The 13789-nt window shown below is 40.4% G+C and overlaps 1 protein-coding gene across 12 annotated transcripts in view; it reads right to left on the reverse strand.

Annotated features, from left to right (window-relative positions):
- Window positions 1–341: 341 nt before the first annotated feature.
- Window positions 342–13789, reverse strand: part of kcnt1a (potassium sodium-activated channel subfamily T member 1a) — a 40895-nt gene continuing 27447 nt past the window's right edge. For 6 of the 12 annotated variants that reach the window (XM_022198577.2, XM_022198570.2, XM_022198574.2 and 3 more), the window contains 13 exons: window positions 13041–13270; window positions 12735–12951; window positions 11424–11529; window positions 11106–11278; window positions 7803–7874; window positions 7494–7628; window positions 7160–7271; window positions 6906–7007; window positions 6584–6667; window positions 6348–6476; window positions 4114–4408; window positions 3768–4017; window positions 342–2342 (listed from right to left, as the gene is read on the reverse strand). In XM_022198577.2, coding sequence (XP_022054269.1) covers window positions 2225–2342; window positions 3768–4017; window positions 4114–4408; window positions 6348–6476; window positions 6584–6667; window positions 6906–7007; window positions 7160–7271; window positions 7494–7628; window positions 7803–7874; window positions 11106–11278; window positions 11424–11529; window positions 12735–12951; window positions 13041–13270 — 2023 coding nt within the window. In that variant the 3' untranslated portion in view covers window positions 342–2224. The remainder of the gene's footprint in view (window positions 2343–3767; window positions 4018–4113; window positions 4409–6347; window positions 6477–6583; window positions 6668–6905; window positions 7008–7159; window positions 7272–7493; window positions 7629–7802; window positions 7875–11105; window positions 11279–11423; window positions 11530–12734; window positions 12952–13040; window positions 13271–13789) is intronic. The other 6 variants (XM_051938147.1, XM_022198581.2, XM_022198572.2 and 3 more) reach the window with 5 other exon arrangements.

The following is a 13789-nucleotide window of genomic DNA, read 5'->3' on the forward strand; positions in this document are numbered from 1 at the left end:
ACAACTCTAGAAATACCGAGCAGAGCCCAGTTTAAAGGTCTTTGAAAATGAAAATCATCAGCGATTCTCCAAAGTTGAGTACAGCGACCTGAATACATACAATAAGCCAGAGTAATGCACTTTATTTTAATAAACGCTCAGGTTTCTAAACGATGAGTGATGACAAAAAACATTGCACATGAACATTTGTGTTTCGTTGACCCTACATACACAACTGCTGTATGTTTAGAGACAATAATAACACTTTTTTACAACCCAGCATGTTGGAAATTTGTGGAACTGGAACTGGACTGACACTTTTGATGAGAGTGACAAAAAATGGAAACGATCAGAAAACACTGTTCCTTCAAATACGTAGATTTTTATTGTATTTTCATTATATAAGATAAGTTTGATATAACATAGTATTCAGCTCTTTCTGTGACAAAAAAAGTCATTCACAGAAAAAAAATCTGCATTAAGTTTTCCTTCTCAGCAAAGTTAGACTCCAGAATGGTCCAACGATCCTACTGGAATCATGTCTAAAAACAGCATTAGTTCAAAATGATGTTTATAAGCAATTCTCGTAAAATCAGTAAAAGTTATTAAGACCTTTCTGCAGCACCCCCTGGTGTGTTAACACCTGCATCTAGAGTTTATTTACAAGTGTAACAAATCCCTCATTTATCTGACCTGTCTGTTTGTATCATACAAATATAGCTCTCAAAATTAATAGAAGTTTATCATTTTAATTCAATTCCACTCTTTTTTTACAAGTGAGTGCACCATGTGTCTATTAAAAGCCTTTTTGTAATCTCATAATTGACTGACAGGATCAAGAAAAATCACCTTCGATATATTTAATACCAAACCGCTTAAACTATGCATGAAGGACTAAATAGTGGTTTGTAAAATATGGAGGCAAACAGCTGACAAATACCTACCATTTTTACACTTTCTGGAAATATTAAATACACTACATGTAGTATGCTAATTAATTAGAGGTGTTGTGGTTGATTTTTTTTAATCTTTTCATCTTAAAATTTAATGCACAAAAAACTGCAAGCTGCATCCATCTTTAAAAAGATCTCTACAGCTCTGCAAATTCAAAAATGTGTAACTGTTTCTTTAAAGCCAGCGTAGCAGATGTCTTTAACCTGGATTAAAGACACGTAGCTAAGCTAAAAGTTCTTTCTCAAAACTAAAAATAGTTTCAATATGTTTATTTCTTCATAAAATAGCACTTTAATGTGCAAATAAAATGAGACTCAAGTACAAATATGTTCAACATTCAAATATATATGAGTTCAAAAGTTCTTTAAAGATACAGACCTCGCTCAAACAACCACAAATGGAAATTATTAAGCAAATTCTTTCACTGAGCAGTGCTGAAAGTAAAACGTTGTTCTCTGATTACTAATATAGTACAAATCAAATAAATCCTTTATGGCACAATATTGAATATATGGCATGTCCTGCTTAAAGGGTTAAACTACACTCTTGTAGTGCTAAAATCTCATTGACCCTAAGAAATGCACTGCAGCGAACATATAAATAACCATCACTGTCTGTACATAACTTACTAATAAAGACCTCTACACCACTGGAAAAACTACTTCTATGATTCAGCTACAAAAAAATAAGCTTAAAAAGCTTTAATGCACATAATTCATTGAAGTCACATTGTGCTGAAAGTGATGTTTGATGTGATGTAATTGGTAGTAAATAGGTAATTGTGCAGCAGAGGGAAATTTAGAATGTGCACCTGATTTCAGATGATCCCTAAAAGCAGAAAAAGGATGGATAAATCCTGGAACACCAACCTCTGTATCCTAAAATCGCAGCTTGAACTTCGCAAAATTCACAAGCTGTCATTGACAATGACACTTAAAAGGGTGATTTCTGTGATTCCTCATTCAGTTTGCTGGAGTCATTTGCTAACAAGCCTGTCCCTGACTGCTCATCTGAAAGAGCTCTCACGAAAATGAATGCACTATTCTTACATACAGTGTCTGTGGCGAGAGGATGAAAATGTCACAGATGACATCAAATGTCATCTGACAAACAGTAGGCACTCATATAATACAGTGGCAGACTGCAGTACTGAGACATTTGAGCACAAATTGTCCTCTTTCAGACCGAACCTGCAACCAGACCCCCCCATGAAAGCCAAACGGTGTGTGAGGGAGGAGGAGGAGGAGGGGGGCGACTAAGAAGGAGCGCACCAGTGAAGGCCAGTATGCTATCAGAGCTGGGTGTCCTCTCTGGTGTCTATGCTGGACTCGCGTCGCTCTTTGAGGCTGCTGCTGCGAACAGGAGGCTCCTCGGGGACGTGAGCCAGAGGGTCCGAGCGAATCAAGTAGCTGAGAGAGCAGGAGGAAGATAAACTGGAATAATTACACAGAGAGTTATCACCCGGGGGCTCGGGGCTTGTCCTTCTTCACTGCAGAAGTCAGAGTTTAGAAGGACAACGCACGAAAGATCGAGAGTAAACTGAGAGCTGCCCCCTCGCTCTCTGTCATGAAAAGAAACAGCCGTCTCCATGGTTACTGAATGGTGCCTTGCTCGCTTAAGCTGTATTCTAATTCTTTCTAAATGCACTTCCAAAACTGGAAAATACCTGTTGAATGTGGGCTGTGGAACAGACTGCGAGCGCAGCATTTCACCAGATATCATCACCTTACAGCTGAATCGTGCAACATTTTCTGTGTTCAGCTCTTTGTAAATTATATATAAATACAAACATAAAGCAGATCTGTTGCTTAATCGCCCTGTTTGTTCTACATGTTTTTATGTGCTGGTGAGCAGATGCTCCAAGTGGTTATAAAATCCAGGTTAAAGGCAAGGAAGGATTGTATGTTTTCTGTGCAATGGAATGCTTTAACCCTTCACATTAGATTCGGCCAAACATTTACCACTTTGAAATCTTTAGTACACACTTTCAGACATTAGCCTGACATAAAATCCAGTCTGAACAGAAATTTATTTAGTATTTTCTATCTGTTTGTTATGTTTTTGAGAGACTGATTGTCTTGTTTCTGTCTTTCTACTCTCCTGTTCATAAATTTTTGTACAGCATTTCTGTGCTCTCTATATAAACTATAAAAATCTTTTTACTAATGTGTAATAACATACTTTGTGACTCCATATTCATAAGTATATTTGCTTGTTTTCGCACTATAAAGAAATTATGACTAATGTTACAGTGAAATCTTTAGCATTATTAGCATTACGAGTCGTGTTTCTGACCATCTGACAAAACTAAGTTCAGCATTCACTCTGCACAGACTCCTGAGGGAACCATCAGTCTTTTTAGATGCTAAATTCTCCACTATGCTAAGTCTCTGTCTGTCTACCATTCTGTGTAGGTAGGTGTCGTACAGTAGGTAAACTAAAACAGCAAATTCGTAGCCTATAAAACCAAAGTAGTGAATCAAAATGTGTTAAAATTCTCTGCAGTGTTTGCCACTAGAAGTGATATCATTTATATTACTCACAATCCTTTCATGCATTGGCAATACCAAAATACTGACGAGTAAGTAAAGTGTGAGTAAACCGCAGGATGACGGGTTAAAGGAAATTATGTGTTCATTGTCCCTTCACTACTGAGTGATTTTATTTCAGTCTGCTTTACGCACCCACCAATAAATAAGACAGCCTTGAAAAAGGTGAGACTTGTAAAGCTGAATTCTATATGTCTTTGTGCAGGCAAAAAATAAATAAATAAATAAAAGATTGCCGGTTGTGAGCTGTGAACTGAGGGAGCAACATAAAAGAGTTACACTCACACAATGTCATTGAGCTCCAGCCTGGTGTCAGGAGAAGGATTAATCAGGACGTAAGAAAGAGTGTTTTGGTGATCGTTCTGCTCATCTGAAACAGAAACACCACCACAATCTGAAAACAGGACAGTCATGTGTGTGTGATGGTGTGATGATTTAACGTGTACCTGGCTCAGGATCACAACTTGATTACCTTGCAGGTAGCCCAGGTTGACTCTGTTCATGACGTCGCAGGCGGTCAGATTCGACAGGTCTTCTGCAGTCACACAAACAGCAGTCAAACAAGAAACAGGCAAGCTTTGAAGCAAAAACAGACAAAGCACTGAGCAGCCGGCTTTGTGTCCATCCATACCATATCCAGATGTGGGGAGGCCCAGGTGTCTCATGCGGTTGCGGACCAGCTCGGACAGCTCCTCCCTCTCAGAGCGTCTGTAGAGGTTGAGGCGCTGCTGAGCGATGCGCTGGGCGTGGTCTTTGCTGGAGTCCCGGTTCACCCCTTGCCACCTCACGCTCTTCTTACTCAGACGCCGAGCCCACTGCATACTCTTCTTCCTCAGGAGGGGGTGATCCGACTGGTCGTTGCTGCGAGACTCGTCCCCCCTGTCCTTTGTGTCCTCACAGTCATCAACACTGACTGACACCTGCGACTATAGAATATATATGCTGTCGTCTAGTTTGGATCTTTAAAAACATCCTAACATCTTTGTTGCGGACATTGCTGTTAGCCACAGACGTAAAAAGGATTGTTGCCTTCAAGCAGAAATGTTAACGGGCTGATTGGGAAGTCAGTAATGAGTGTGTCCAGTATTTGCATCATGTGGTGCCATGCATCTGCAACGTATAGAGTAAATGAGCTTATTGATGCTACCTCTTCCTGTAGGGTTTGGTGAAGTTGGTGGACATTTTCAGTGACTGGATTAAGTTGTCAGACATGTTCATCTGGGGCTCCCCACTGAAGCTTAGTGGGAGACATGTCCAGAAAGTTTGCAGGTTATGGTGGGACTGGAACAGTTTCAGCTGGAAGTGGGGCAGTGTAGAGTCTGTCTATTTGAGGACACATTGTCTTCTTGAAAAGTCAAGTGATGTTGGCAAATGAACAGGATAACCATGGCTATGAGGATTTCATGCTAATATCGTCACTGAAATTGCCATTAATAAAATGCAGATGTGTTCTTAATCTCTATCTGCATATTTCAGCACTGCTTTGCCCTACATGAGCCACTCAACATACACTGTAAAAAAATGTTGTTTTAACCTTAAACTTCCAGCAGCTGTGGTTGCAAGAATGCTACCGCAAAATTATGGTAAAACATTTTCCACATTTATGGTAAAGAAATGCATTGATATTGCTGATTTTAGGATTAAAAAACATGCTTCATTCCAGATTTTACTGTGAAAAAAATACATTTTAACCTGCTGCACAAATTTGAACATTTACATGAAAATAACTTATAAAATAAAATTTGCGCAACTTTTTGGCATTTTTCCATTATCAGCACAACAGTTAGTGTACTTACCATTAAATATATGTGCTTTTAGCAGAAATTGCAGCTAAAGCTGTCATAAATATTAAAGTATATGTCTGTTATAAACACATTTTTTACATGTAATAAATGCAGAAATGCCATGTTACTTGTTAAACAAATATTGCGGCATGTTTCCAGTACAACAATGTGTACATTTAACAGGGAAAAACTGTTAACTATTATTTTTGAGAATTAAACGCAAAAATTACAGTATTGCTTTACTTATTACTGCATTTCTCCATTAAAAACTGCCCAGGAGTTGGGAAATGTATTTTACCAAAGAAAAAAAAATCTAAAAAACACATTTTTCTCCTAATTAACCTATTTATGGTGCATCAAACTGTTTTAGAGTTTACAGATTTTTACTATCATGGTTTGACAGTTATTCACCATAAAATTCTGAACATTTTTTTTACAGTGTATGGCAGTGACATTTGCATTGCATTTCCCCTGACAGGACATCTACCATCTGCTTTTAACAGCTAAAAACGAGATGTATCAGTAAAAAAGATCATCCTCCCTCTTTCTGGTGTTTAACAAACTTGAGCTGCTGCTCACTGCAGCCAATTACAACACCTTTCTGCCGTTACATCAAGGCCTTGGCGTCAAGGCGACAAGAATCACAAACCAGCTTCTCTCTGAAGTTCCTCAAAGTCTGAGCAGATATTCTCTGAGTTTGAGCACCAACAACTTCATCGGCAGTGTCTGAAGCCGGTCACAAATGATTGGACAGATGGACATGCTGGATGTGACGGGTGGTGACATTGTCTGCTGTCAAGTGGCAGATTGTCTGTTGTACCATGCTGTCAGAAACAATTATTTAATCAAAAAACGCTGGTGTTGTGAACATTCAAGTTCCTGGCTGCAGCTCTGACTGACATACCAGCGTCCAGCATGCCAACTGCTCGTTCTCATCTTTCTCTTGTCATCTGTGGCATCGCACCATTTGAATAAATGCATTTTTAAACTTCTTCTATAAGACAAGAAAGGAGGACGATTTGGATGCTGCGTTTATAGTTTTGTTCAGAATGCAATGGAAATCGCTCTCGGAGCATCTCACCTCAGAAGTAGAGAAAATGTGGGACTCTGTCCGATAGATGCCAATAGGAATTTCAGCACTAGTGGAACAGAGCTTCTGGAACAATCTGCCATAAGTACTGATCCACAGATCTTCTTCTGTTACTTTCATCTGGAACCAGAGATGAAGCGGTACACCATTAGTTTTTAAATTTAAACATGACACTGATACAGGTAATTTCTTTAGTTTTCTGCATGTTTTTCTTCTGTCTAACTCACAGCACAGAGGTATCCTGATCCAGGAGTGGTGTCCAGTCCCAGCAGGAGCCTCGCAATAAGAATCATGTAGTCCTTCACAAAAGACTGACACAGAATAACAGAAAAAATCCCTTCATTCTTTTGTTCATGACAGCTGAAAGCACAGCAGGCATAAAGAAACTTTCTATCAGTGACTGAACACAAGAGGGCACTTGTGCTTTATGATGGCTGCTCTGTTTCTTCAGCTGTTTCTCTGTCTGCTGTAAGAAACATTCATTTCGTTCACCTGCTCCTGCCAAAGTATTATCAGAGGCCAGGTGTTTTGCTATAGGTGTGCACCAACCTGGTAGAGAAGTGTGTCCAGCATGCTAATACTGAACACTCTCCCTGCAGCAAACGGCAGGCGAAACATGAAGGCCAGGTTGGAGCCTTTGTCTCGCTCCTTCTGCGGGGGAGAGTCACATGAAGCACAGAGATGACATTGAAAAGCTTGGTACTGTTCTGCCAGTTTAGAAAGTCAGATTAAAAAAGCCTTTCTATTTCATGTTCATAATTCACACCATGCAATTCACTGGAAGCCCTCTCTATCGGTCTCACCTTCTCCAGCTTGGAGAGAGCCAGAGAATAGCAGTCCTTCGCTCTGAACTGCATGAATCTCATGTTGGACGGATGAGTAAGCTCTGTGATAATACTGAGACTGGGAAACAACCTGGAGCAAAAGAGAGAGGGAAAGAGAGTGTGGCGAAAACAAAGAGGAGAAACAAAAACCAGAAGACGAGAGTAAACATCACAATTTATTACCAAACTTTCCAAAATAACTTTCTCACTTTACTGCTGCTGTGGTTTCTAGTGGAGCTTCAGATCCAGTGATTTCATGACTGTGTGTTATGAATAATATATGACAGGGAGGATGAAGAACCTGCCTAATTACCTGAACATCGTCTGCACGTTGACAATGGTTTTGGCATCAGCCATGTAGTCCTCCTCGGCACTCATTGTACTCTCTTTATCCACAACGACCAAATTATCAGCGTAGATGATGCCACACTGCAGCAGGCTGTCCAGGCTGAAACACAAACACGCAAAACAATGAGCAGAACAACAGGAAGTTGGCAGGAAGAAACTGAACACCCAATTAAATTTCACTGAGATGCAGACTTCTCTTGAATGTATTTTAAAGAAAACAATGTTCACCATAACAATATTATAATGACAGCACAAGGCCATATGACAATCTTACTTGTCTATGGATCCAGCCATGTAGTAGACCATCGGAAAAGAGCAGATGGCCTCCAGAAAGTGATTATCAGGCCTGCAGGAAACACACATGACATCGAAATGAGTGTTGTGAAGTTTCTTTTATGTTGCCCTGTATTCACAAAACCCCCAACAGGATATAGTAAAACAGTAATAAACAGATGTTTTAAACAAAGACGACGCACAAAAAGCTCAGTTGGGCATTCACTCAAGAAATTACATAGAGAATGGCTAGACGATGAACTTTAAAAGGTCTTCCTCTTAAAAGCTTGCATCATTTCTTTCTTTTCTTTGGCAAGACACAAATGCAAAACAGTAGTAATCTGGACATTATATATATTATTTATCAAGTATTATTTGGTCGTTTAAATCTCTGTTATGGAAATGATTTGTTGCTAATATGGTGGCACAGTCAGAGCTGTCGCCTTACAGCAAGAAGTTTCTTGGTTTGAACCTGCTGGTCAGCTGTGGACTTTCTGTGTGGAGTGTGCATCTTCTCTGTAAATGTGTGGGTGAGGGGGTGAGAGTAGCTTGGTTTCCTCACTAAATTTGGTCTGGCTGATTGGTGAGTGTGGACCAGCGACCTGTCCAGGGTGGAATACTCCACTTCTCAACCAGTGTCAGCAAGAACAGGCTCCAGCCCCCCGTGACCCTCTACAGGATGAGGTGGAGATGGCTGATGGATGAATGGGCTTCTTGTTGCTAATCCACTTAGTAACTTTCATCCAGGACTTAAATCCAACAAATTACATAATAGAGTCTATTCAGACAAAACGACTAAGAGTTTTGGCCTAATACACTACACTAAAATATACTAATATACTCAACACCCATAAAAAGGCAATGGAAAAAAAGGGAAAAAAATGGTCAGATGACTGTAGCAGTTGCTGCCAAACAAAAACTGTAAAATTAAAGTAAAAAATACCTTAATTCAAATGAAGTGCAAAAACAACAGGTCTCTCAGTCTGATCTCAAAGACTGGGATTTGGTAAATCAAGGCATTTTGAGGTGTGAATGGGGGGCATAAATTGTGGGAGGACATTAGGGATGCACATGTTCAACAATCAATGGATTTGAATCAGATGCATTATCAATGAATATTCTACTTGTTGATAGCACAGTGGACATTTGTACTCTGCTGCTTTGGATGTTTAATTATCAGTCAGTGACTTTGGCATCAGAACACTGACCTAGTTGATCTCAGCTTGTCTTAGACTCATAAGCTCTGAGTGAAGAGTATTAAGCATCACACAAGTCTTTGTCATGGTGGCCTCTTACTCTCTAAACCCCAACGATACTCTCTGATTGCCAACACAGATCTGGTTGTAGTCCAAGTAACTCTGTCTCTTGGTCACTAGCAAACAATCAGATGGTGGAAAGGTCAGGTACTACAGCTAATCTACTATGAATTTTTTTACAGGAATATAGAGAATACTGACTGTCACATCGCTCGGAGCTTGTGGACCCATAGTACAACCTAACCTCTGCCCACTGTGTCTCAGACAGTGCTCTATAGGTGCTTTACAACAAGGTTCATGACCGCCTACATAACATTAAAGGGCAGTTTGGATGCAGAAATACATTTTTCTGCATCTGATTCAACAGATTCTTCCTGAATAATTATGATCAGACACCTTCAATTAAGACTTAAGGCATGTATAACAACAGCCCTGTTTGGAAAACAAATATAATAGAAACCGTTGATGATTCCAAAACACTTTTGTTTGATTTATTCAGATGAAAAAGTACAACATCAACTAATAAATATTCATGAGTAATTCTGCAGAGTTCCTACTCAGGTTATAGTCTGCAACACTGACAGGAGAGTTTACATAAACAAGTTTTATTTAAAAAAAAGTAATATCTTGAGCAAATATCTGTAGAAAAAAATGCAAAAATAAAAGCAGCCATGAGAGCATGGTGAGCTCCAGCAGCAGGAGTGTGGTGACATTGAAGACTCTCCCCTTATATCCTCACCTGCTCAGGTGTGCACAGTGAAGACAAAAAAACCCCATGCACCTCCCAAAAACGCCTGCATGCCCGAAAGATGAAACCTCAACAGCAGTGCATCTTTGCGTCCTTTTATAAAAGTCTTATCCCCACGTTTAATTTAATTAAAAAAAGATTGTTTACTTTTAAATCTAGAGTTACAAAAACAAGATTTACCTCAAAATGACAATGAAAATCATTAAACTGATAGTATGAGTATGAACCCTTTTATAAAGTGTTACATATTTCATTACTGCCATTTTACATAAATTTATGTGTCATTTGAAAAAATACTGTGTAAATAATATACTGAACTTCCTGAAAAAATGAGAAGTACATTCAAAATCACTGTTGAGTTGTTAATTTACAGGTGAGGCTGATAATTTTACAGACTTTTTCTGTACATTTGGAAAAAAAATCTGAAAGCTACCGCAAAGCTGTAGTTGTTCTCCGTGAACTTTGGATCTTTTACAGTGTACCACTTTACAGCAGCTTCAGGGACGAGTGTTTCCCCATGTGATGATGTGCAGTAGTGAGTCCAGCTATCTCAGGAGCCTCTGCGGTGGTTTAAACTCCCCAGTTTGAGTGTCTTTAGGCTGGAGGATGAGTCCATCTGGAGCTGAACGCACTCCGAGAGAGTTAGTCGCCTTACCACCGCCTGTCCTCCACCACCACCCCTGACAGAACATTACTTTATGCATCTGCCCAGTCCTGCTGACTAGAGACCCAAGGCTGTCGTAAGTGCTTGCATTGCGTATCCAAGTGCGTGGGTGTTTGTATTTGTGTGTGTGCAACAGCGATAGCAGGGGAGAGAGAAAGCGCTGCACGGAGGGAGAGTTTATTGTTATGCGTGTGTTTCTGTGAGAGTCCTGAGAGCTGGCATGTGGGGGCTGAAAAGGGACACATCAGGGCTGTCGATGAAAGCCTGCGTGGTGCTCTCCAAAGAAATTATTTTCTCCATCTTTTTCTCCCCTTGTAGCAATATATATCATTCAGGTTCAAGGCAAAGTGAGTTACCATGGTGACCGTCTGGAGGTACAGAGAGCGGCATTTTTTATTTTTCTTTGTCGCTCAAAACACACCGTCACTGTGAGCTGCAGCACTAAACCCAACATGAGGACTGACAAAGGAGTCCCACCTCCACAGCCTTGTCCTAAGTGCTCAGCTGACGTGAGCTTTTAACATACATAATGTTTCCCAGCATGGCATGGTGAAAGACAGAGCGAAGGCAGAAGAAAGGAGGGATGTGTGTGTGTGTGTTTTAATGTGTGTTTTGTGTGTGTTAAAGCCAACTCACGGGTTATCCAGCAGCAAGACAATAGGGTTGAGCTCTTTCCTGGGTCTGTAATAAGCTCTTAGAGGCACTATAAAGTTATAGAGACCATTCCCTGCAGTCTCAGCCGACACAATGATGAGCTTGTTTTTAAAACCGTAAGCCTTGGCATCCTCAAAGCTGTTGTGCCTGCAGCCCTGCACAGGGAGCAAATAGAAAAGAGAAAAACAGACAGGTATTTTAGGTTTGCTTTTATAAAGTGAAGGACAGAAAGCGGAGAGCGGGAATGATGGAGGCAGTAAGTAACGGAGTGACTAAGTTGAAGGAACAGCGACTGCCCACCTGGTCCAGTCGTAGGCAGCAAAACGGGGCTTTTTCAGCCAGCAGATGGCACAAAGTGGGCGAGCTCCCAATGTACGGAGAGTTAGGGGGATAACCTTTCACATACCTGGCAACAAAAGCAAAAAGCATGAATGACACATTCTATTAAAACATCCCGTATTCATCTCTGGTGTTTCTAGTTGTACTCTGTTCTAAAAAAGGCTGTTTTCTTTGGTAATTTCATCTCATTTATTCATGTTATCTTGGAAATTTGTCCACACTGTATTCAGGTTGAGTTAGTACGGACGAGTGAATAAATCTAACAGGAAAGTGAAATACTTTGCTTCTTTCAGCCTAATAATTAGTAAGGTTACTACATAATGGGCTGAAAGAAGACTTAGTTGGATTAAACATTGATGTCAGGGTTAGGGTTTGACTTTGGCAGGTGCTAAATGTGTATTTCTCCACCAGAAATGAAACAACTGAATGAAACTGACTGCTGAAAGAAAATATCACTAAAGAAAACACATACATACATACCTTCACTTCTGAATACATATCGTATTCAGAAGTGAAGGTAGCAGTACTACGATAGAAATACACGTCATTATAAGTAACAATTCTACATTGAAAATATTGCTCAAGCAAAACTACAGAAGTACGATTTGTTTCCGCAGTAGTATTATGCAAAATTAGGAAAAATGGCCTCCTTTAGAATAATGCATTATAATTTATATGCTAATGCTATGTTTGGATTCTAAAAGGCTTCACCACAAAACAGCCTGCAACCTCAGCTGTAAGATAAATGGGAGGATGACCAGATGTTCGAATGGTTCAGGTGCAAATTGCTTCAAATGTCCTCAGCAGCTGGGTTCAACTCCCAGCTGGACAGATCTTTACTGCATGTCCCTACATGTCCCGTCTCTCTCCACTGTGCTGTCTAATAAACTTAAATGCCCCAAAGTAATATCTTTATCTTTATCTTATGTTTTAATGCAGTGGAGCAAAAAGTGCAGTATTTCTAGCTTTAGCATAGCAGAATAGAGGTATAAAGTTAAAAAAAAATGTATACAAATAAAGCTAATACCTTTAAACTGATAGATATAGAAAGGGAGCTATAACTTTAGGATCATTAATACAAGAAACCTGCACAAAGCACTCTGAAGAATCTCCTTATGCAGTTTCAGAACGAGACATCTCACTTCTACCTGAGAAATATTCAAGTCTGGTCTGGTCTCTTTTCCCTATTACTACTTTTTGAAAGGTGTTTCTTGGACTGCCTGCTCAGCCTCACTCTAAGAAGACTTTAAGGTTTGCTAGAAGGATCCTTACTCAGTAGATGGGTGGCCTTTCTCATCTGTGAAGACGGAGTCATCTTCTGATTGGTCACTGAGGAGGTCACACGGCAGGATTGAAGCGGAGTCGGCTATTTCCTGGACCGGAGCGATGCTGGGTCGGCGGCCTCCTGTTCCGTTCACCGTAGGAGGGATCAGCTTACCACTCGAGGGGTCAGGTGGACTCGTATTCTGAAGATCTATGGCAACGGTGCCTGTAAATACATTCATTCACAGATCATTTCACTAAATCTGTCAGACATGCCTCGATGAGCAGCTTATAATGCTCTGACTGTTTTCTCACCCATGCTGGCGATGATGCTGTGCACAGGAAGCTGACAGGGTCCATCCAGGAGCCCCCCGACAGGACGGCCCTTCCTCTCCTCCTGGTTGAAGATGAAGGCTGAGTTCTCCTCCTTGGTGATGTTGATGTAGTAGCAGGTGTCTGAGGCCGCCATGATGTGTCGAGGACCAGGGTTCAGCAGGATGCTCTTGTTGTCCTCCCTCTTTATACCGATCAGACACACTCCATACCTGCAGATCACAAACCTGCACTTAGCTTGTGGCATCTGAGGCAAATATCTGGCAACAGACTTGTGTTATTACGTTGAAATTCAATTCATTAAAATTTGTTCACTTATTGTTTACTTTAGCTGACATTAAAGACTCGGCACAGGACAAAGCAGCTGCCTGTCGGTTCACAACATCTCTGAAGTTCACGTTAACACATTCAGAGGTGGTATCCGGTCAGCTCGAGGAGACATGTGCCCCCTGAGATTTTTCAGATTGGTTGGTAACTGTTAAGTAAATGTTCTAATGTTTTTAGCTTCCATAATTAGATTTCCAAACCAAATACAGATTTCTGCATGTGTCTGTTTGTGCACCTTAGGATGCTTGGCTTCTGTTCTTTAGCAGCAGTGGAAGTTATGTAAAGAAGTCACTAACTGTGGCTATACAGCAGTTTGAGGCAGAGCTGAACTGTCATGTCAATAGTTTTACAAATTCATGCCATTCCTTTGTGTGGCTGTCACTGTTTTGATGGCGTCTCAGGTG

Source organism: Acanthochromis polyacanthus, chromosome 18, assembly GCF_021347895.1.
Source record: "Acanthochromis polyacanthus isolate Apoly-LR-REF ecotype Palm Island chromosome 18, KAUST_Apoly_ChrSc, whole genome shotgun sequence".
NCBI lineage: Eukaryota > Metazoa > Chordata > Actinopteri > Pomacentridae > Acanthochromis > Acanthochromis polyacanthus.